Raw genomic sequence first — 25,139 nt, 5'->3', positions numbered from 1 at the left:
CAACATCCTAGTAAGTGTTTAATCATGAAAACAAAAACAGAAAAACACAATATATAGACAAACGTGTTTTTAAGTACAGTATAAATAAAACATATATTAAGACATGTAAAAGAGATGTCAGACAAGCATCTTTGTTTATCACTCTACTGTTAAATACAAGAGAAGTGGAGTCAATTTAACAAAAAGTCGTTGGCAACGTAAACACACTCATATTTACAATACAGGACAGCAGACTGGGTTCAAAAAGCATTTACAAATGATTTTTAGGAATAAAATGTAGCGGAGAACTCACAAAGAAACTCTTAAGTGAAGTTCGCGTGATCCTGAAGCCTCCCATCAGGGACGCAGAGCAGTAATTCAAAACTTAAAAACGATTTGTAAACATTGTTTGACTCAGATCGGCAGAGACGGAGACGATCAGATGCAGGGAGGGAAAAAAAAAACTGTGAGAGACGTCGTCAGAAAGAGGGTTTTTCTTTTTACACAACTCGTTAAAAAAAAATGAAACCAAATAATCAACAGCCGCCATGTTGGTGGTAAACGTAAACACATGAACAATGAGAAGTTTAAAAATGTCACTCAGTCATGTCAGCTGTGGAGGAATGAAACTGCCAAAATTAAAAAGAATAAATACGTCAATATAGATGAATGCACCAAAAATAGTAATAAAAGAACTTAAGTACGTTATTTAAATTATAAAATGTGACATGAACTATTATTCTGTTTTAATTTAGCAGTAAGGTAAAGGTAAATAAATAGCCAAGGCCAAACAGTGCCCTTTTTTATTCAAAGATAGATACCAGTAACAGAAATAAACCAGCTTTTTCATCAAGATCAATGTATTATTCCCCAAGAAGTTAACAAAAAATACTGAAAAACATCCTGTCGCGCAATGTTAAAGAAAGAACAACATCCCTGGATCCGTCCCTTCATCCAGATCCACAACAGGAGTTTTCGGGATCTGTTCTCGGCCGAGACTCTTCTTCGATCAAACTTTCGTGGAAATCCGTTCAGTAGTTTTTGTGTAATCCTGCTCACAAACCAGCCGATAAACAAGCAAATGGAAACGTGTGAAAGCATAATCTCCTGGGCGGGTTGAATCAAATAGAAATATAAATGTACGTAACATTTTATAACTTAATTAATGCGTACATTTATTTTTAATATTGTGTTTGGTGCATTTGAGGGCATATTAATTTATTTACTGACTCATAATTCGTTCATTTATTTTATTTTTGATTTTGGCTCTTTCAGTCCTCCACAGTCGTCGGCAAAGTCACAACAAAAAAAAGCTCTTTTTCTAGAAAATAGGGCATTGTGGATTGACCCCTCGTCACGTTTTCTTTAAAAACGGTTCTGTAGTGATGCCGGAGTTACAAAAACGGAATTAAAACGGATGTATGGATTTTAACTGAACCTAGTAAGCGCTTAAAAGATGTTGAGCTGCTGTATTTTCGAAGATGTGGCTCATCCAACGATGCAACATTTGAACAAGTCACCTTGTAAGTTTGTTTTCACAGACAAGATGCTGTTATTTACATCGTAGGATGGATTTTAAAACCAGCAAGTCTCCACCTTTCAGCACCTGATCTGTTACTGGTGTCGTGTGATGTCTTGGCTGATAATATCTATTCTGTCATCATGGGGTCATTTTTCCTGTTCGTCTTCCTCCATCTTGTCCTCCTCTTCCTCCTTCTCAGATAGTGATGAAGCCTCCCTGATCACTGCTGACTGACTCTGGTACCACGCAGCGACCCCTCCGCCTGGTCACACGTCGCTTCCGGTGGAATTTAGCGTAACACCGAAACCCTGAAACATCGTAAAAATCAACAGACAGGTGTGAATGTAACACAGATAAACTGCAAGTCCTTAGATTTGGATCACATAAACAGCGACACCTGCAGTGTTTTAGATGCCAAGAGTAAAAAAAAAAAAAAAAAAACAGATCAGCTCTAAACCCGTCTGAGGGATTTTTGCCACGTTTGGATATTTTAATAACAAACAGCCCTGAAGTGATATCTGCCTCTGGAGCTCGCGAACTATCAACTCAGCGTTTATTAACTCAAAACAATTTTACATGAAAATCAACATTTATTAACACTGGGACGTCTTCTGTTTACCACCGTGTCAGCCTGCCACTAATTGGCCGCTCCAGGGACCCTTACCCACCGCCAGTCAATGACTTTTCTTTTTTCTTTTTTTTTAAAACCTTAATTATAAACACTGAGACTTGTGGGAAATGTCTCTGAATCACGAGTGCAGATGAAAAGACGAACTGCTGCTGAACTCTTTAACGGATGCTGAACGTGCCAGCGAGTGGAGTGAGTGCTGCTTTAAAGCTGAAGTTGTGGAGTCTGACGGAGAGTTAGATGAAAAGGTTGATGACGCTCCCATGGTTCAGCGGGAAACAACACCAGCAGTTCAGAGGTTGGCTGTTTCTACAGTTATTCTAAATGTCTGTCAGCAGGTTTGAGTCCCTGCAAAACTCATCCAAAACAATTCAGGGTGATGCAGACTAAAGACTTGCTGTTGTTTTTATTTCCCCAAGGCGAAGTTTGGCAGTGAGTAGCCAATTAAAAGGAAGCCAGAGGAGATGTGTGTGGGGTTTTTTTTTTTTTTAGGAAAGACTTTAATGAAGAACAAAATAAAAAGTCAAACAGGGACAAAAATACAAGTCATCCTCATCAGTTATCCGATAACAAACCCGACCATGAACTGATCGTCTTTGTCCTCGAGGTATTTTGCTTCCAAAACAAATACACGTGCTCGCCAAGTCTTTTACGACCTGAGGCGATGGAAACACTACCACCTCTGTCCAGAGGGGGCGCCGAAATCAGCTGAAAGTCTGTTGTAGCTGCTTTAATATGAAGCTTAGCTCAAAGACTGGAAACAGAGGGAAACAGCTGGCGTAGCTTTATTAAAAAGGTAACAAAAATGTACTTATTAGCACCTCATGTTGCTTGTTTGATGAATATATAATAACCACAGTGTAAAAATGTTTGAGTGGTACCAACGTGCTCATTTAACTCTCCACCTGAAAGAAAAGAAAGTCTATTTTCCCAAATGCTGCACTCGTCCTTTACTCTGTGCCCTCTTGTCATGTGATTCTGCGCCGTTAAAGTCGTGACACAGTTTCAACACTGCAGCTCAGTTTCCTCACTCACCTTCCTCACACATGCAGTCATCGTAGCATTTGTTGTTGAGGCCTCTGTTGTGAGGTTTGCACTCGTGTTGTCTCAGATCACAGCAAGAACCTTTAACAGAAGAAACACATGACGTTCAATAGATATTTACAATTAAGACGATATATATGAAATACCAAAAAATAGGATGAAAGTAGTATAAGTGATCATTTCTATAGGGAATGTTGTGCTCATTGTCATCTTAAAGGCTCTGAAAACTGATGTTCTGTATCGTTTTTCATGTTGAGCTTTTTTTCTACTTTTGTCTTTATACTTTGATTTTGTGGGGTTGTATGATTTTGCAGCCTGATAGTATCAATCAAGTTTGATCAAATCAAAACCACAAATAAATAAAACGTTTGGATGTCTCTCGCCATTAAATCACAAAGACGACTACGAGAATTTCTGGCATGTGAGTGTCAAGTGCGAAAACTTTTCTTTCAAACTGAAACTTTTCTACAAAGAATATATCGGTGCCACATTTTATGACTTCTGAAACTCAAAGAAACATAGTTTAGTTACCTCACTGCGTTGTATTGTGACTCACCTGGGAGACAGTCCAGGTGGTGGTCGCACGGCTCGATGGCGTCGGCGTCCACGGTCACGTTTCCACTGCTGAGGTTCTTGCTCCGCCTCTTGTCTGACACAACAGGAAATAAACAGTTTTGTCAACTCAAACACATTCAAATATTTCAATATGATAGGGATAATTTAATTTCACACATTCACAGTTAAAGCTAATGACCAACCTTTCTTCCTGGACGACGGCCAGCTGTCCACGGGCTTCATGTCCTCGTAGTCTGTCCAATCAAAGAGCGCCATGTCCAACGTTGGCATCACCTCCCCTTGTCCTTTCCCTCTTCCAGACCTCTGAGAAAGACAAAAACACAACGTTGAAGCGAGTCTTCAGATTTTACGACTGACCCGACATCTCAGCGGGAGCATTTTCACGCGTCCTGTATGAGAAATCCTCACGGAGCAGCTCCAACATGCTGATGTGCAGATCTGTAAACACCTAATCTTCAGTTAGTCTCAGCATGCTGTGTAAGGTCTGCCTCCGCGGTAATATGTGAGATATCTGCTTTATTTATGTATTCAAATACAACTGTGATCAGAATACGAAGCCGTGCATTAAAAACTAATCCTAGATTTGACTCAATCCGGCGTATAAGCTGCTGTAGGGAGATCTAAAATGAATGTTCAGTTACTGCAATTACAACCACAGCTGCAGCGGGTGACTGTGGTCTGATTTGTCGACTGTGTTTTTCTATATCGGTGTTGTGAGTAAACACATTCGGGGGGGGGGGGGGGGGTTCACACGTCGGACTCGTGTTGCGACGAGCAGAGGCAGCGGCAGTCCGAGCTGCTTCATTGATTCATAAAAGTGCCCTCACAGAGTCGACAGAGATAGCAGCAGAGCTTTAAAAAACATCGATCGGTGACAGAGAGCATGGCTGCCCACGGTCTGGAATACAAATATTAATCACTGCGTTTGTCCTGTTAATGCAAACACAATGCACAGACGTGTAGATTTAAACAGTTCATTACACACAACCGCAGGCTTTACTCCTCGCCAGCGAGGACGGGAAGCAACTAATGCAGCCTGAGCAGACATTTTATTATTCCTGGACTGTATTTTAGTGAAATAATTTAATATATGCAATGTTTATTTCAAGTAAACCAGCGATTTTGATTAAACAAGTCAAATTATTCTAAGGCAGCGGCACTTGTAAAATAAACGTCTTACTCTGTTCTGTCTCTGAGATTATTTCTGCCTTACATGTTTAATGCAGCGCAGCAGTAATGTTTGTTTGTTGGCTGTGTTTCTGATCCTGATCAGACCAACAGGTGTTCATATGTGAGCAGCAACAAGGCTGTCTGACTTCTGAAACAACGTGACTGTTACAAAAACACTTTGTGATCATTTGGTTGAAGCGACTCGTCATTTTAGTCTGATTTTATCTGCGTTTTCTGTTTTTTTTTTTGTGGTGTCTTTCGCTCTCCTTTTCCCTGCACACATGCACACCTGCGTCTTCCCTTCTCATGACCCTCACCTGCGCCACTCTCTCTGCCTGTCACCTGTCTGTGTTGTGTTGTTCGCTTCCTGATTCTCTGCTCTGTCTGTCTGAGCCTGCATCTGTGGTTTATTTTGAACAAACACCTACTTTCTCCTGTTCTTCCACCTTGTCTGCTCTCATTGTGACACAACTAAAAGTGATTGATTAAAGGAGCCCCGTGTCATTTGGAGCTCGAAAGGTGGCAGGGTCCGCCACATACAAACAAAGTAAAACAGTATGACAGTGTTGTCCTTGAAGGTCAAGGTTGTTTTTTCAGTTTCTTCAGTCATGACATGACAAAGAGACTTCGTTTATTTAGTTCGTTTAGACAAAAAAACAGTCTGTCAGTGTAGATCTTTCTCTTCTGATTCAAGTTTCATCCCCAAAACTACAGACTGCTCCTTTAACGTTCAAGCTAGATGTTGGTTACGGTTTAAACAAAACAACAAGGGCTGCAACTAATGATGATTTGCATTATGGATTCATCTGCAGAGTATTTTCAAAACTGAATCACTGAAACTTTCTGCACCAAATAAACATTCTTACGTCTGGAGAACAAGATTTGAATCTCTGCAGCACGACAGCGCCTCTTCACCTTCATCAGAAAATGTTGTATCTCTTAATATCTTGGGATTAAGATACCAATATGATTAATTGTGCAGCTCTACTGTAAAATCACCATCATCTTCCAATCGCTTCAAACGGCCCAAACCCAAAAGACTCTTTACTGCCATAAATCACAAAGAAAAGCGATTCTTCCCTCGACTGACTGATCAATTAATCAATATACAGCCCACCTCTGAAACAATCACTGACTGCTGGTGGGATACAGGATGCAAACTGAAGGCTGTGATGTTTGATCAGAGAAATCTAAAACCAATAAAGACATTTTTTCTTTGGTTTCCTGGAGAATAAACACTTTCTGTTTTAGAAGCTCCTCGACTTTTTTCCCGTTCAAACAGACCTTTTGCCAAATTGTCAGCAGACCACACTTGATATCACATTGTCGAGAAAGCGTACTGTCAAAAGAATTAGCTGGGTACTTTTTCATGCTCCCAAAGAGATAATCCCCTTTAAACTTCACTGACACCATGATCTGTACTCGAGCACTACCCTCGAGCGCAAAATGAGTTCTTTTCACCCTCTGGCAGCGATAATACGACTCTAAGAATAGAAAAATGATCAGTACAGGAGATTGCTCTTTCTTTCTAACGCTTACATACTGTGGGGTATGTTTAACAATGCACTGTGAGGCTGCTATATTGAGCTTTACACTTTAATATGTTGCATTGTGATTGCAAGAACTGACTTCACCAACACTTTACCTCCAGCGCTGATGTGTAATGACGCCATGTTGTTCGTAGTCGTCGCGCTTACTGTATATTTCCATATTTTCATGTCCGTGTAGTTCCCATAACAACAGCCGAGATGAAAATAAAAACGTGATGCGCAGTTTTAAACCTCTGCAGCTCCCTTAACAGTTAAAGTAAGCATACATAAATTCGTATAAAGGTATGAGTGTCATAAGCTCAAATATTCAACCTCCGTAAAATAGCGTCTCTCAGATAAGTATGTGATGACACTGCTGTAAAACAAAACTCCCCCGTGGATTCATCGCAATAACTTTCCACAATGAAAAGCCATAAAAACGTTGCCACCGTCTCTTTTCCTCACGCAGAGGAAACAAAACAGAAATGTTAGACGCTGTAATGAAGTCAGCAGGACTTTGAAACGTCTCTGGAGGAATATTTCGTTCCTGAAAGACATCCATCAAAAAACTGAGAATCAACATCTTCATGGAAACAGATCCATACTTGTACTTCCTTGCTCGCCCTCAGGAAACGAGCCTATATGGAAATATCAATCAGATTAATTGCGGAGGGGGGAAACCTGCTCGTGCTCCGCTGCTCATTAAACCATCAGCAGAAGATCGAACATTAATTAAGAAGCCCTGCCGCACGGTCGTGCCACCGAACCAAGGATCAGGGAGGGCTATCACTTTTTTTTTTTCCCCCCGTTCTGTGGTGCGATAATATCTGACTGCTCTCAAAGCAAAGACTCACGACTGCTGGACGCTCAGACGTCAACAGTCAGACACACTGACAGTCCAATCTGCAGTCATCAAACACAGAGACAGACCGGGGAAATCAAACAGAGCCACCGCGAATTTAAAATCTCAAGCAGGTGCTAAAGACGTGCAAAAGTGTCATATCAGTGACTGTATGAACATTAGACAGAGCAAAGACAAGTTCACCATGTTTAACTGCTTTAATCCTGAAAACTTTCTAACGTCCTGCAGCGGCGGCTCCACTGGTTTCAAAAAGAAATCCAATTATATGTAAGCTTATGAGAAAATGACCCAACTTCTCAGTGGGTTTATTCCCTCAGTAAACAGTTTCCTAATGAGTTTGTGGTCTTGAATGCAACTTTCAGGTTCCCTTCAATGCAACACGAACATCATTTTGTCCAATTTACGGTACAATAGCTGATAAAGCAGTGTATGCTTTAGGGCGCGTTTACCTGACATGTCGCTACCGCAGCGTATAATCAGATAGATTTCATCTAATCAGGATTTCATTCGAATCGCTCGATGAACCTTTTGAATAGTGTGTTTACAAACAGCAACCGACAAATCCTGCATGGCACGCATTTTAAAAAAACACATCCAGCGACGTCTGTACCGCCTTGTCTTGAGCTGCACTCCTCGACAAAACAACATGTCAATCAAACAATGCGGGTGATTCTGTTGACTTCGGCCTTTATTTCCCACCGACGCCCTACAAGCTGTTGGGTGTTTTGTAGCGGCAGCTGTGACAAAACGCTCGTACAAAGCGGGCACCGGCTCAGCGTCTCCTGATATCAGGTGCCAGTCTTGTCTTAAAGAGTCTCATTTGTAACGGCGCCAACATGAAAGGAGTTTTGGGGGGTAAAACACGTGTGAGTGCCTTTTCTTTCGTTATAAATGCTGTTTATGCATAATATCGAAGCGTCATGCCGGGGGAGTGTGACAGGTGGCGAGTGGTGCCTCGTGCACTCCTGCAGGTTTTTTCGGTGCCTGTGCCCACGAGCACAAAAAAAAAAGACTCTCCAAGCTCGCATACATTTTGCCCTGCCATGGTTTCTAATAAAGGAAGGCAGTTATAGAAAATGTGAACTGTGTGATTCGGATCCCGGAGGCGTCCTTTTATTATAGAGAACGGCGGACGTATTTATCATACACACACTGTGACCGAGAGCCGGTGAGTCTGGCCTGCTGGAGGGTATTTTTTCACAAGCGGCACCTCCAGGTTCACGCCGCAGAGAGTGTCATTTCCAAGATGAGCTATGAGGTTTGCGGCGGCATAACGGCAGTAATGGGGCCCATTTTCTGCTTCCCCCGCACACTGGGATCACACTGAGCCACAACAGACGCAGCCTTTAATAAGCACTTGGGTTTCGTTGGGGTTACCTGGGGTTTGGTGGAGGCCGGGGGCAGCGTTGGGGGATGCTCGTTCATCACCGTGGTAACCATGGAGGAGCCGGAGCCAAAGACGGCAGCGATGGGGGAGGGGGCTTCACTGGGCGGGGTCACGCTGAAGGAGGGGGAGGCGGAAGAGGAGGAGGAGGAGGAGGAGGAGGGAGACTCGTCGAACAGATCTCTGTCCCTAAATGCAGAGCTGAGCTCGGGTTCAGGGAGAAACCCTGGACAGACAGGACGGACAGAGAGAGAGAAAATATTATCCCTACGTTTGTGGGAGGCTTTCAGACAAGTTATCATATTTTCATTATCATATCCGTGTACAAAAAGTTGGAAAAACCAGAGCAAATAATAAATAATCAACACCCACAAGGCTTAATGACAACCATCTGTCACTTAGTTAGGTCTGATTCCCTCCAGATTGATTTTTACGTTTCATTTGGCACAGGTGGCGCCCAAATTGACTTGGATGTGTTGTGACTACATAATGCACCATTCTTTAACAAACATGGAACCAGTTTACAGCTCAAATTTTAACCAAAAAACCCTCTCAGTCTCAGGTTTTTAGCTTTTTTCAACAGCAATAACATTCCCAGAAACGAAGTCTTGTTTATTCTGAATAATCAGCAGACCTCACTGTCAACAGGTGTCACACAGACTATTTATACTGTAGAGACCAGTTACAATGCAATTTATCTACTCTTCTCACTGAGGATGGTAAATTATCTGGAGGACGTTGCCTATGGATCCAGATATCACATCCGTCCCTTCAATGCCTTGTCATGAGGGGAAGATGATACCTGTGACTAATGCAGAGTCATTTGATCTTGGAGTGAATGAAAATTGTACCCATTCCCACTAAAGACAAAAGCCAGGTGTCTGTGGATTCAGTGTGAAAGGTAAACTATTGTTATGTGTCACAGTGTGAAATATCCCTTCAGCTCCTTGCTGCTTGGAAAGAACTGCAGTGGATAATTAGTTAGTACGAAGGTCTATATTTTGTGCGTTTGGGTCACAGGACTCACCTTTTCCATGCCGCCCCTTTTCGTGCCGACTCCCTTGTCTCCTGTGCTCGAAGTGGTGTCCGTGCCCTCTCCCTTTGCGCGTCCCCAGAAGGTCGTTGTCCCGGGCCTGCTGTGGACTTTTCATACTCATTCGAGGTCTGTCTCTGTCCCTGCCCGGGCCCATCTCCAGTCTCACCGGGCTCAAACTCTCCAGGCCCGTCCCATCGTCCTCAGGCCTGGCCAGAGGGTGCAGGGGCCTGTGGGAGAGCAGCCCGGCTCCTCCTTTGGCGCCGCGGGCACCCTGGCCCCCGTGGCCTCCGCGCTCCCTGCTGTAGCGGTGGCCCTGGAGGCCCTGCAGAGGGTGCTGCAGGGTGTTGCTGCCGCCTGCTGAGGTCTGCGCCTGTCTCCTCTTGCCGTGAGGGGCTCCGGGCTCGGCGCTGTGTGACACGACCAGGGCGGCAAACAGGAACGCCAGCAGAAGACTCCAGGAGAGCGCCATTGTCTGTCAAGCACAACTCCACCTGCTGGGAGGAGAAAATACATCTCAGTACTGCTCACATTCAGATTCAAATCACCGACGCCGAAACTTAATGTAGATTTAAGCGGCACTCGTGATTGTTTGCACTGAACATGCAGAACAATCCGGTGGTTTCGGAGGATTATATCGAGTACACATCATCATAATTGATCAGTCAACTGATGCAGAAGCTCTGAAGCTCTAAAACCACGAGTCCTCCAGTTTTGTGATGTGTCTGTCCCGCTGTTTTCCTTCTTCCATCACCCGTCTTACGAATTCAGGCGGCATCCCTCCTCGGCCTCTTCAGCGGGCCCGTTTATCTGGACTTGGCGGGTTTGAGGAGGCGATAAAGGGACGAGCAGACACTTGTGCTTCTTCTTAGAAATGACTTCCCAGCCTTCATTCCTGCACCCCCTTAAACGCCTCACTCAGTATGAGAAACCGCGCCGCACACATCCTCCATCACCCCCCTATTCAGTGGTCTCGAGAGCCCTCCGACCGTACCTTTCATTACAAAAGTCAACATATCTGCGAGGTGTGACTGAACTGAAATATGAGGCTCTGTGTGTCTGCATTAAAGGCCCGGCAGCTTGTCCAGACGTGAAGAAAACGACGGCGTGCTGGAGGCGAAGCACTTCACCTTTTTTTATTCATACATTAAAGTTTGAAGTCGGACAAAATGCAAATTTAAAGCGAGATTTAATGTCACTAAAGGTTTATTTGTTCACTTTAATGACATCCAGCTGTACGTGTATGTTGAGGGATTATTAAAAAAAAAGGAAGCCACGAGGACATTTCATCGAGAACATGCTTTGATTTGATCCACGAGTGCATTTACAGATCGAAACTAGTCCAGCTGCCTTCGATACAGCACCGAGAGGTACCATGACCCGGATGTTTCTGAGTGCTGTATCTGCGGCTGTCCTTACAGAGTCGTTAAGGACACATGTGAGCTCAGAGTTGACCCGGCCGGCTTCGTTAGGTTATTCAGCTGCCTGGAGAAGGAACTCAGTACTGCATTGTAGGTGGGTGATAAGTAAGGTTGAAGGTCACCTCCTCTTCCTCTTCCTGACCCAGAAGAGGGCCGGTTGGGTCAACAATGAGGTCTGCAGCTCCCCGGATCCAACGTTACTTGACAACACCATTGAAAACAAGTCTAACGCCTAAATAACCATGTTAGATTTTGAAATCATTCACAGAGACTCAACTATTCAGACTCCGGCCGACACTTGGGTGATTTTTGTGTTGGCAAAGGGAGAAATAGCAAAAGGAAAAAGAAACAAGAAAAGAAAACAAAGCAAACATCCAAATAGACACGATACAGTTCCACTCAAACTTTATATTTGATACAAAATCAATAAAGTGTCGTCTTCCTTCACTGCACCACACACCAGTTAAGTGAACACGGGTTGTTCTCGTGTCATGTCAGATGACAGGTTGGCTGTTGTTTCTAAACACGATTTGGTTTTGTTTGGTCGTCCGCTTTCAAACACTGCGTCAATCCATCGACACACACACACACACACACACACACACACACACACACACACACATTATGGTGCTGTGGCAGGCGACTCCTTTGTGTTAAAAGACAAACGGCGGTGTGGAGCATACAGAAAATCAATGAGGGAGAAGTATTGAGCCGCTGGTGATGGTGTGTGTGTGTGTGTGTGTGTGTGTGTGTGTGTGTGTGTGTGTGTGTGTTGTGTTTTGTTGTGTGTGTCGCTGGGGTGGAGTTGAAGGGGGGGGTTGATAAGATCTCTTCTCTTTCATCACGCTGACACACACCAAGTTTAAAACACACACCCTTGGGTTTACACCGGGTTATTTAGTTGTTTCTGAAAACAGGACCAAGGTTGTGTGTGTGTGTGTGTGTGTGTGTGTGTGTGTGGGGTGGAGAGGATGCTGCCGATGTCGGGGGAAATTTGCAGCAGCCTCGGGGGATTTAGAGGCAGACTGCGTCGGCTGGCCTCTGGGAGTTCGACCAGCTGTGCAGTTTGCAAACAAGAGTGTGAGGCTGGCTGCTGAGGTGAGACCTTTATCTCCAAACAGGCCCTCAGAGTGTCGGGGGGAGGAGGAGGAGGAGGAGGAGGAGGAGGAGGAGGAGGAGGAGGAGGGCAGCCGGCCGTGTCACACACAAACTGTTTAGCTTGGATTACACTCTGTCTGCTTGACACATGAGGTGCTGCCGCTGCAGAGCGGTCTGGACCTTGTACGACCAAAGGGCTCATTTAATAAGAAAACAATCCGAAGTGGACCGTGTGTGAGGCAGTGGAGAAAGAGGGTCACATCACATCAGCCTTTGATAGATTTCTATTGAAGGAATGTTTTGGAAAATGCACTTGTTTGCTTGCCAAGAGATATACGATAACATTTATACCATTCTGAAGTTTGCAAGACACACAGCGGCAGGAAGATAAAAGAAGAAAAGGTGAGCTTTATTAATACGGTGAAATCCAAAAGTCTACAAGTCCAAAATGCAGGCAAAGAGCGAAAAAAAAAACTGAGGACAAACCAGATAAATCATGAAGGACGATAAAGGAAGACAGACGACATACGAGGGAACAGGAACAGGAACACAAGGATGGAAGTGACCAAAAACCCAAACCACTTGGCTTAGCAAAATGCATCACAGAAGACCCTTTACATGGCAGACAGTTTGACTTGTCACATTGTCCAAAATGTCCGCCGTGACCAGGTTCCACAGGAGGAAACAGCTAACAAGCTCTGCCCGGAGATCAGTAATAAACCGGGTTTATCTCGTCTCTCTTATCTCCAAAAAAAACAAACAAAAACGAGACTGCGACAGCTTCAGAAAACCTCCTCACCACGACGCTCAGTGATCGTGTTCTGTAACTTTTGTGAAACAGACAAACCAACCTTGTCACCCACATTATGCAGCGACTGATCAGGTGTGAGGAGGGCAGAGAGTACGCTGGGTTTGAACTTCTCTCTCTCTCTTTGCCATTTGTTCCGCAGCTATTTCTGTCACCTCTCATGTGAACAAGCGAGCGCGATGCTGTGAACGTCGTCTAGGAGAGACTGACTGAAAAATGAGCATCGTTATCCCCAAATTTAAACACATTTGCACGTGTTTGTGTCTGTTAGGAACACTTTTGCCGTCTAAAGCTAATTGCCTTCTAAGTCCTGCACACAACTGCCTATAAACCACAATGTGTCACTTTCATATTACTTGATTATGTAGAAATTAAACAAACAAGAATAAATGTGTTACTTCGTGAGCTTTTGTCACCGTTGGACAGAGCCAGGCTAGCTGTTTCCACCTGATTCCTGTCGTTGTGCTAAGCTAAGCTAAACCACCTCCAACTTCATATTCACTGTACAGACACAGGAGTCGTATTGTTCTTCTCAACCGATCTAACGATTATCCTGGAATCTTGAAATATTGCTAATCGAGCTACGACGATGAGATCGAAATAAAATTAATCAGCAACTATTCTGACAAAAGATTAATTGGTTTTAGACTGCTGGTTGAACATAAAGCGCAATCTGATGATGTCACTTTGGGCTCTGATAAATTGTGATTAGCGATTTTTTTTTTTATTTTGGCATTTTATCACTAAATAATTCATTGATTTGACGTGAAAACAATCAGCAGTTTAACTACATTTTGATGATCAAATAGCGAGAAAGGATGTTTGGTGGAATATTCCTTGAACGCGAACACGATCCGGGAGATTTTTCTTTTTGTCTCAGGAATCAAGCGATAAAAAAGAAAAAAAAAAAACAGAGCCAATCATTTCTTGTTTGTACCTGTTTATCACAATTAGGATTAACGCTCCGAACGTTTTAGAGCCAGAGAAGAATCAACTGAGGTGGAGATAATAGCAGCAACGGCGCACCGACATGACCCTTTGAAAAATTAATTTTCCAGACATAAAAGAAAGATGTGACACCTCCATAGAAACAGAAGGCAAATCTAAAGCCTGAATAGACCTGTCATGAGAAAAAGGCAGCGGGCGGAGATGGAGAGCGACCGAGTATCTCGGCACAGCAGTGCCCTGTTTTCCTCTTTTAGACTTTCATGTGCCGCTAACAGGTGGTCCTTTGAGGAAGACGCAGGATGGGGACGATAATGGAGCACTCTGGGTGGCATTCCGGGTTTTAAGCACAGTCTCTTGTGTGTGATAAACAACCTCTGCGAACAACACAGCCTCCTGCCAGAGCTCGTATTATACATGGCTGCGTGTTGTCGGCGGGGCACAGCAGGGCGAGCATCTGCTGCCGAGGCGATGGGAGGCCAAACAAGTGGCCTGGAACTGACGAGCTGGAGATAATGCAACATTTAAACAGTCCCTGATGCCGCACGGAAAAACTGTTGTTTGGACTTTTAAGATTTCACGTCTTTAGAAGCGTCCAAAATGTGTTATTCGATCACAAACTTACGAGAGACGTCGTCTATGTGAACATCTGCCAAAGTTTTAAAGTTGTGCTCATTTCACTGGAGACATCTGTCAGCCTGTGATCTGCTCACTGCTGGAAACATCATGGCACATATTTGTGTGCACGAGCCAGAATTTAACTATATTTAAAATCCCAATCTGATGACAGAGACGCGGAGCTGTTTCCACACAGTCCTGAAGAAGAAGCAGCAGATCCAGAGACGTTTTGAATTTTAAACTCATGATAAATAATCCTCAAGGATACTGAGCTCTAACTTTACATTTTGATTATTCAGCCATAAATATTTATTGTTGCAGAAAAATAATAAAGATTTGAAACCCGAGCTTTCCATTGGAGACGCTGTTGTGACCTTCTAAGAGTAAATATAGAGCCTTTATATGAATGTTTGACTTCAAGGAAAGGGATTTATTATAATTGCAGAGGACTCGACCACGTGACGCACTAAATCAGTGGCTCCCAAAGCCGGTGGGGGGCCGCGACCCCAAGGGAGGGTCTGGAGTTATATCAGGGTGAGGCTAAATAAATCAGGCTTGCTTCTGCAAAGCAAGGACGAGTTTGTGAAGGGACGACCAAATCAAAGACGAGAATAACATGACGAGGAACATCTCAGCCTCAGTCATTAAGTAGTCACACTACATCTGCAGCTCTGTTTTAGTCGCAGATCATGTTTAAAGTCATTTCTCAATGGCTTGAAATCGTTGTCACCTACAGAAAAAACTTTGGGAACCGCTGCACCAAATTATCAGCCAACGTGAGCTGAGAGTCTCCGGTCGACTCAGCAGACGCTTCAACTCGTGTATATACTGAAAAACACTAGTCAAGGTGATTCTTGTCGGTTTTCATCCAAATAAAAACCTGCAGGACGACAAACTCGCATCTGGATTAATGAAAACGTAAATATCTGTATTATTAAATATCTGTATCATGTTTAAAACGCACATCTGATAATCATGAGTAAATAATTCAGCGCCTCGTAAATCGTTTCTGTTTCTTTCTGTGCTCAATTTGTCGCAGTAGGTGGCGGTAAACCATCGGATGTAAAACAGAAAGAAGTGGAAAAAGTCGCAGTAGCTGCCCAGTTGGTTCCCACCACAGAGTGCTACAGCACTCGGCTCTGATTTCATGGCCGCCTGAATACCATTTTGGACTCTGGAGTTTGGGTAGCGAATATTCGAAGCCTCTGTTGGAAGGAGGAGTGAACGCTGAGCGAGACATGAGAAGAATCAGCCGGACTTCTCTCTGTCCTCGACTGAGATGGACGGCATCTCGTTTTTCTCGTTCTATTCTTTTCTACAGTCTTGGTTGTATTATTATTTGTTTGTGAATAAAAGTACATTTTCCAAAAGGTTTGGTGTGTTTCATGTGTGTTTTGGACCCCCGAGTGTTTCGATAAACAAGATATTGTAAGGCGAGATTTAAGAAACAAACAACTATCCAAATCCCAAAATTGAAAACTGACTATCTACCAATCAAACAAATGCATGAGCAGTGAAATATACGCGTCCAGCCCGAGTTGATTTGCATGAAGATAGCACATTATCCCGGTTTAGATGTTGTACATTAAAAAATCCATTCACAATTTTATGGCAGCATCAATAATCCAGTGACTTTACAGCCAATCAAATGTCCTCACAGCCAACAGAGCAACAGCAACATGGACGCGGTGGTAGAAACGTAGACTAACGACAAAAACAAGACTCGGTGTGTTACTGCAGTGACACACACCTGGCATACACACACTACGGGCTATAAAAGGTGTGTGTCGTCTGAGGACATCCTCGGGATAATCGTGGTGTCAGGGGAAATTTACAGCGCGGACGTAATCGAGTGTGAAGCACCAAATAAATAAATAAGCGTTTTCTTTTTAAAGGAACGCGACAGCTGTGGGAAAACTTTACGTCTCACTCTGACCTCAGACAGGATTTAAGATCCGGCGCTCAGATCCTGAGGTGGTGATGTCGAAGTTTATTGACGTCTGAGCTCGGGAAGAGTGCGAAGAGAAAATTACGTGCCGCTGTATAAACCGTAATGAAATCTCAAAATCAATTCTGCATCTTTAGGAAAGCCTGCGCACGGGAACCAGAAACTGTTTTTATCACCAGAGACACGTGAATCAGAGCAGAGAGAGGAAGCGAAAGATAATCTTGCTAAAAAAAAAAAAAAAAAAAAGAGGGGGGCACTGTTGGAGAGCTGGATGATGATTAAGCTGTGATGAGATCGGAGACGTCTCACCAGTCTGCGATCAATCGGTCAGTCACTTCTGAGACACGCGTTATAAAAAAATATACTTTGAGAGGACCGACGAGGAAGGTGAGGGAGGAAAGAGCAGCAAGGTGGAGCAGGAGGCGACCCTCCCCGCTATTAAATTGCTGTACGTGTGCGTCTCTTCTTTAGCTTCACCTGCTGGGACACCAAAACCTCCAGGAACCATCTGCTCCTGTTGTTTTATCTCTCATAGCAACCAGCAGGGCCAGAAGGAGCCAGCAAACAAAGACCCCACAAACAGGCTGTCGCAGCAGAGCTGTCATGTCAGGCAGAGGCCACCTTCAGGATCTCTTCTTTTCTTCTTCTTCATCTTCTTCTTCTTCTTCTTGGCCACATGCTGAGATTAAACGTTTAAAGGGGTAGTTCAGGGTTTGGGGGAATAAGCTCTCTTTTCCAGAGTTCACAGGGTTTCAGCAGGTTTTGCATGAAAACTGTAAGTTTTCTTATATGACGTCTTGAATTCTAACATATTAGTGTTAGAAGAAACTATGAATTAGTTGTCAGGACAGTTTTTCTTTGTGTGAGATTATAATTAAGTCTTTTGTTTCGTTCCCTTAAGGGTCATTGTAAGTGACCATAATAATGATGATGATAGTAATTGTGTAAGTGCCGTCGTCACCAGGATACTGTGAGAATCTGGTATTGTACAAAACCTGCATGTGTTAAATAATAAGGTATAGAAAGAGGCAATTAGCTTAGCTTAGCATTAACACTGAAAATCAAGGGAACCAGCTACCGAAAAATAACAAAATCTAAACATCAGCATTTGAAAAAAAAAAGCTCAGTCGTCACTTTTAATCTTGTTTGTTTCATCCACATAAAAACAAAAACTGTCAAAACAAGAATTTGATTCTATGTGCCGACTTCCTCCATGAAGTTTCTGCTCCCAATCAGAAAAAAACACAACCAGTATTCAAGTTGATCTCTTTCCATCACATCCAGAGATTTGTTTAACTTTACTGAACCAACCTGAGCAGCAGCAGCAGTATAAAGCTCACAGTGATGATTGAGGAATATGAGTCAAGTGTTTTACAAGCAACTCTTCTGTAGGTTATTTCTGTCCATCTACACAAACACAACAGACTGATTGTTGATCGTCCTGTTATGAGGATGTTGATCATTTGATTCTTGGACTGACACGTCTCTCTAATGAGAGTTTAGAGTTATTCTGTATAAACCTCGCTCTCGCTGTGCTATTTTGTTGGCCATTGTCTGGCGCAAAGTCTCCTGGGAAAATGAAGCCTGACTCCTGATGCAGGCTGGCACCGTTCCTATCTGCTCTCATGTCTCCGCTAGAGACCGAATTAACGAATAAACTCACGTTTCGTCCCGTGCTGTTGGTGTGTTGAACTCGGAGAGAGAAACAGAAACACCACATGGAAAAGCAAGAAAATGACTTTCCACTTTAACTTTGATTTGACATTTAACTTCGTACTGTCATGTGTTTGGTTTTGGGGAAAAAAGCCAAAAAAGTGATCCAACTAAAAGGGAAAATGAAGGATAAAGAAATCATCCGGCACACACACACACACACACAGAGGTCACAAGAACAAAACTAAATATCTCCTTTCAGCTTCTTGGCGAGCAAACAGCTTAAGTATCTGTTCTGTGACAGATAATGAGAAGAAAGTGCATGATTAAGTGTAATTGACTCTAATAAAAAAAAAAAAAGACATGTCACCAACACAACTCAGCTGAGCTCCAAACAGAGCCGTTCATCTCCCGAGTCATAACGCTGAATATCTGATGCGCCAACAAACACTTTTATTTCTCTCGTTTCGGGCAGAAATACGTCCAGTTTGCGCCGACAAATTATCATAAATATCAGCTCAATAACGGGCGACCAAATTACAGCTCCAGTCAACGCCTGTGCATAATAAACACCCCTGCCAAGCTGCAGTTAGCGCCATAAAACTTCATTTCCTAACGGGCCAATAGCACCGACTTCAGCAGTATAAAAAGTGCTTTGTCTCCTGAAATCCTCTGCAAACACTGTCAGGACTGGGATTCACACACTGGGAGGGGAGGGACGGGGTTTTTTTTGCAGCTTTTAAGGTGTGTATTGGATGGCAAAGGCCCCTGGAAGCGACACAGGATGGTAAAAAAAAAAACAAAAAAAAAAAAACAAGAGCCATAAGGATGGTCCATCTGTCAGCGAGGGAGCCGGGGGCAAGAGAGCAGGGAGACACCCGATGATTCACTGCTAATCTGGTTTGCAGGTAACGACAGATGTGGGGCGAGACCGGAACATCGTCGCTGATGCACGGTAACATCCCGCGACGTGGGCCCTTATCTCGCGTTCGAGTGCACACAAATTCGCACATTCACACACTACTCTCTCGCCGTGATAATCACTGCATGCACACACACACACACACACACACACACACAGCAGGGGGAACCTCCTCCAGACACCCACATAGAGGCAGGTTCCAAAAATGCTGTGAGACACAAACAGCACCAGAAGCAGAGCAAGAGGCGTCCCACAGAGAGGAGAGAGAATGAGAGAGACAAAAGGGAGGAGGAGGAGGAGGAGGAGGAGGAGGAGGAAGGGAGGAGGGAGAAACTGAGAGGAGAGGAGAAAATAAGATGTAACGCGGTGAGGGAGGAGAGAGAGAGAGGAGAGAGGAGAGAGGAGAGAGAGAGACAGAGGGAGGATTTATCCCGTCTTAATTAGAACAAAGTGTCGGTGGCATCTTTCATTTGGTGGCAGATAAGGACACCAGCTGAATCCCCTCTAACACTCGCACAACAACAAAGCTTTGGCCTCCGAGACCAACAACACAACTTGTTAAATGTGGACACCTGGGTCTATGTGTGTGTGTGTGTGTCTGTGTGTGTGGGAACAGTTTGACCGGTCGGCGGGGGGGAAACACTCGTGTTTAGAGACGATCAAGTGAAGCATGTAAACGCATTATATGAACCCAAAGTTTTCCTTCTCCTCCCTCCTCCGGTGGCAGCGAGCGGCGCCGACCGGCTACCAGCATTTGAAAGAGTCTCGATCGCACAGATGAAGCCACACTCGGCACTGACGTCCAACACCACCAGCACCACCAGCACCACCATCGGCACCACCACCAGCAGCACCACGGTGGAGGAAAGCGGGCGGACGTTCAGTAATGTAGCTCCAACTCAAACTGAACTGAAAATAAGATCTTTAAACGAGCAACATGTAGATAATTTTCTTTCAGAAGAGAAAGAGCTCCATGAAGAATAAACAAACATCACAATATCATACTGTTTAGCTTTGTATACATGGCGGACCCTGCCACCTTTCTCGCCTCAAACAGTGCTCTTGCTTTCTTCAGTTTCTTTATTCTGTTATCGCAAAAAAAATAATAATAATATGTCTACGTTTGTCTTATCGGCTCATTAATGCTGTAAATGTTAAAATCCTGAGTTTAGATTTCCAGTGTGCTCCTTTAAAGGTCGTTTGACTCAAAATCTGTCAGTCGAATTATGTAAAATGTGAATTTTGAGAGAGAGAGAGAGAGAAAACTAACTAAATTAATTTCCGCTGGAACATCAAACGTTAAGCGCCTCCTCGGGGTTATCGCTCCTTCATCAGGTATCAGCGCATCCGAGCCTCGTCGTGGCCCCGCGGTCGTCTCGCTGTGGGGTCCCTGATCACGCCTGATGCCTCCCCGCTGATTGACTCGCAATTAATTAACATCAGCTCATTAACGAGAGTCCACAAATATTGGTGCTCTGCAGCATGTTCCACTTTTTAATTGCACGGTGTCACACTGAGACCCCCAACTTTAATCTCTCTCTTTCTCACCCCCCCCTTCTTTCCTCCCCTCCTTTATCTGTCTCACTCTCTCACACACACACACACACACACTGTTCACACTGTCTTTGGTGTGTGTGTGTGTGTGTGTGTGTGTGTGTGCAGGGAGCAACAATGAGCTGTCAGGAAGAGATAATCGCAGCAATCATTTCTGATTCTCCTCACCATTCATCCCGTGAATTCCTTTGTGATGTTGATCTGAGTTTAATGCATGACAGCAGGAAACACCAGCACAAGAGTTCAACTGATGATCGCTTTGACTCCTGTTTTTTTTTTAAAAATCTTTCTGGTTATCAAACCAAATCTAATTTCTCACTGAATGCCCTCAGTCCGTCTGGTGTTGATCGACTCTCTGTCTGGCAAGTCAAACTGCCTTTGATATGTAATAATCTGTGAGACTGGGAGGGAACAATTTGTGCATTAAATTAAGTTATTAAAGCTTCGCGACACGTGATTAAGATGTGATGCTGGTGCGTTTTTACGCGCGCATGCAGCCCAAATCATGCGTAATCGTAAATCCTAATCAATTATAGCTGCAGATCTGAGGTCTGTTTCATGAGGGGTCCAAAACGCGACACATGAAATGCCATAAATTCACATAAAGTCATTTCAGATTAAAACAACCACAAACCGATCCAAGACACAAAAGAAAACGCCACTAATGGTCTTTCGCTACAAAGCGCACTCACACCGGGAATCACGCAATTAGTGTTAAAAACATAATTCCTTACCCGCGTTTGTCGGTTTGCTTGTTTGTTTGTTTGTTGTTTTGTAGTTGTTGTTGTTTTTCCCCCTCTGTGGTTGTTTACGGGCTGAGCAGCAGCTCGGTCATCAGGCTGCAGGCTGACAGCGGACAGGACCGACACACCTCAGCAGTCCGCCCCGGGATGTGCCGAGCATCCGGACCGACTCCTGCTTCTTAAGAGGAGAGGAGCCACCACCGGCTCCGAGGAGCGCGCTCCCGAGTGCGCGTCCACGTCACGGGCTCGGGCTGACTTTGGAGGGGGCAAGTCCAGGCGCGTGAGAGACAGGAATGTGTGTGTGTGTGTGTGTGTGTGTGTGTGTGTGTGTGTGTGTGTGTGTGTGTGTGTGTGTGTGTGTGTGTGTGTGAGTTTGAGGATTTCAATACTTTATGTCACTTTTTTTTTTTTTTTTTTTTTAGCAAGAGAAGAAGATAACAAAGGCGCAGTTAAAGACTATCAGAAATTATTTTATTCTATCTTTTTTTTTTTATGTGAGATGATCCATCATGATTTTATCACAGCTGTCAAAACTGTTCCCATCACATCAGACAGCCGCGATGTCTGAATGCACAAAATGTTCTTAGCCAGATGAGAATTACTTTTAGAAAACCAAGATAATTCTCTCCTGAACTCACTTCAGTTTAGACAAAATTATTGTGTACACAATACAAGATCCAAATTGATACAGAACCTGGAAGCCTACATTACCCACAATGCAAATCAACCGCCGTCCACGCAGCTAGGGATTCAAGTAAGGTATGCTAGTAGCAGCTAATGAGTGAGTTATGCTAATAACTGCTAGTGAGTTAATTGGCTAATGATTTAGCTGTGATATTATCACTATCATGAAGTGTGAGTTATGCTATTAGTGGCTAATGAATGAGGTATGCTAATAGCGGCTAAAGAGTGAGTTATGCTTGTAGCAGCTATTGACTTAATTATGCTAATATTGGCTAATGATTTAGTGTGCTAGTATCACCTAAAGTGGTGGCTAATGAGTAAGGTATGTTTGTAGCAGCTGATGAGTGAGTTATGCTAGTAGTGGCTAATGATTTATCCGTGCTAGTGTCACTTAATGTGTGAGTTATGCTAGTAGCGGCTAGTGAGTGAATTATGCTAATAGTGGCTAATGATTTAGTTGTGCTAGTATCACCTAAAGTGTCAGTTATGCAAGTAGCAGCTAATGAGTGAGTTACACTGGTAGTGGTAGTCGTGCTAAGATAAGGAGCAGCTAAAGGGTAAATTATGCTAGTAGTGGCTAATGAACGGGTGCCAGTATGTTAGTAGTACAACACTAGTGAGTTGTGTTGATAGCAACAGCTAAAAAATGAGTTGCTGTGATAAGCAGCTAAAGGATGAGTTCTGCTAGTAGCAGCTAAATAGTGAGTTGTGCTAATAGCAGCTAATTAGTGGGTTAAAGTAAGCTAGTCGTGGCTAATGAGTGAGTTTAGCATATAGTGGATATAATTTGCTAGTATCAGCTAATGTAGCCACGAGCCATAAACAGAGCTTAAGATCTACAGACAGACTTTGATGTCTAACCTGTAGTTTTTCCTTTAATGCCACAGCACACAATTATACATGAAATTGGGTTCAGACCTTGTGGTGGCAGTCTCATGAAGGCACTTGACTTGTTGAACATGTTGAACTGCACACCTGCATGAGTTGTCCCTCTGAAGAGTGGATGACATTGATTGGTCACCACAGAGCCAAGTCCAACCAGCACCTTAGAAAATGGATATTAGAAATGCTGACGTCACGCGTTCATTTTTTCATTCAGAAATTCTGGACCGGGAACCAAAAAGAAGGTCACTGAACTACTGCAATGTTTTTATATTTTATTAATTAAGTTAGCTGTTATAATTTCTGCTGATTTTCATTTCCCAGCATGAAGGTCTTAGAGATTTTACGAAATAAAAATCAAATAGCTAAATCCTTGAATTCAGAACTCAAAAAGATAAATACCTCAGTGTCCTTCTAACAGTTACTGTGACTTCAGTTCCAATATCTGAATGGCTGAATGGGAGCAAAGCCCTGCAGCCAGCAGCCAAAATCTGGTGACTTGAAGAAAAATAAATGTGACACGTTGTTTATTCCTCAGTATAACCTAAAGAGTACGGTTGCACCTGACATAAAACACAATCTCCTTAAAAAGTATATAGCCAGAGAAACTGTCAGAGCAACTTTGGTGGATATCTTCTGCAGTGACACTCTGCAGCTCCATTTTTCATTGCCTGTTCTGTCTTGATCTTACAAAGTCAATTGACTGCAGCGCGCCGGCAAGATTAATTCTAAGTCTACACTGTGAGCCTGTTGTGTGTGGACAGATTTAATGCTGTATATTTGCGGAGTGATTGTTTGTAAATCACTCGAGGGAATTGGTTGACATTTGGAGTTTTAGTCTCTTAGTTTCTATGCGTCAGCCTTGAAAAATGGCTCGCTGGCGTTATTGAGACCAACGAACAAGCTTTATAGTCATTTGGTGTGAATGCAAACAATGCTGACAAGCCACTTAGCGAAGTGTGAGTGTTGCACAGAGGGACTGAGTCTGCTGAAGGAAGATAACAGGCTGAAATTTAAAATGCCTTTAGAAAAAATGTGTATTGAGCGCTCAAACATCTTCCATTTGAAAAGGGTCCAAGTTTGACTTTAGTGAATTTGTGTATGTTCAAACAAGCAAACTGTGGTGAAATATTCACACGCAGCATATAACACACACTGCATCTATCCATCTATAGCTTTCCTGCTATGTAAAAAGCACATTAATACAGCACTTTTTTTGGGGGGGGGGGGGGGGCTTCCATTCCAAGTTGAGATGTCCACATATTGCTTCATGATTACACACTCTGTCGGGCAAATTTGAGCAAGATATCAGCAGCTCTGTGAGGTACGAGATGGCATTTGAATGGGACCCCTGTTGCTCCCGTGCGCCTCCTGTGAGACTGTTGGGATCCTGATGGGAGCTGGTGTCAGCTGGAATCAAAAACACTGTTTTTAACTTTCGTATTCTCGCAGTTTCTGGATTCTGCCGAGGTGGATTGAGCCGCGTTCTGCCAACTGTGAACCGTCGCTGCAGGTAATCCGGTATTCCAGGAGCTGTAGATCAGTGAACTTTCACCCAGGGGTACGTGGAAACATTGTAGGAGTAGCTCAACTTATTAAAAAAACAGAAAAACTCCAGATTCTGAGCTGGTGAAAAAGTAGGTATCCATATGTATTTAAGTGTGGGAGGAAAATAAATACCAACCATGAATTTCTTGCTACAAGGACGAGGAGACATCCTCCACCATCCTGTTACTGTCGCACATGTAGAAACATTTCATCGTAAAGTGAAGATTTGCTGCATTGCTATTAAATTGTTGAATTATTTTAACTAGAGCAGCATTCAGTAGAGCGCACACCTCTGTTACGGCCCAGCTGTCCCCTTGACTTGTACTCACTCACAGAGACCAACCACCGACATACGCCTGAAGATCCGTCCATTATTCCCTGAAAAATTAAAAGGCAATTTTAAAGAGAGTGAGAAATTCCTGGATCTGGATCTGCCCCTTTTATCCAGATCCAAAAATTAATTGGGTCTATTCCGGGCTGAGTTTCAACAGTTTTTTTATGTAATCCTGCCGACCAGCCAACCGACCAATCAACAGACATCATACTAACAAACTAAGACCTTACAATCCTGTTTTTACATTAATGCAC

The 25,139-nt window shown here is 43.5% G+C and overlaps 1 protein-coding gene across 4 annotated transcripts; it reads right to left on the bottom strand.

Moving 5' to 3' along the window:
- On the bottom strand, nucleotides 1–23,137 carry draxin (dorsal inhibitory axon guidance protein). 4 transcript variants are annotated; one of them, XM_037102588.1, is made up of 7 exons: nucleotides 23,040–23,137; nucleotides 9,722–10,224; nucleotides 8,688–8,920; nucleotides 3,932–4,052; nucleotides 3,730–3,822; nucleotides 3,165–3,254; nucleotides 1–1,809 (listed from the first exon to the last, which is right to left on the bottom strand). In XM_037102588.1, exons 2-7 carry the CDS (start codon nucleotides 10,197–10,199, stop codon nucleotides 1,697–1,699), a joined length of 1,128 nt encoding a protein of 375 aa, XP_036958483.1. In that variant the 5' UTR covers nucleotides 10,200–10,224; nucleotides 23,040–23,137; the 3' UTR covers nucleotides 1–1,696. The 4 variants fall into 4 exon arrangements, with proteins under 4 accessions (XP_036958483.1, XP_036958484.1, XP_036958482.1 ...); XM_037102589.1 differs by having other exon boundaries at nucleotides 9,722–10,221; nucleotides 23,040–23,124; XM_037102587.1 differs by lacking the exon at nucleotides 23,040–23,137 and adding an exon at nucleotides 21,429–21,746 and having other exon boundaries at nucleotides 9,722–10,221.
- Nucleotides 23,138–25,139: the final 2,002 nt, after the last annotated feature.

The sequence above is a fragment of the Acanthopagrus latus genome, chromosome 6 (genome assembly GCF_904848185.1).
Source record: "Acanthopagrus latus isolate v.2019 chromosome 6, fAcaLat1.1, whole genome shotgun sequence".
Taxonomy (NCBI): Eukaryota; Metazoa; Chordata; class Actinopteri; order Spariformes; family Sparidae; genus Acanthopagrus; species Acanthopagrus latus.
Note: the sequence above shows the minus strand (reverse complement) of the source record. Positions and strands in the feature narration are given on the sequence as shown.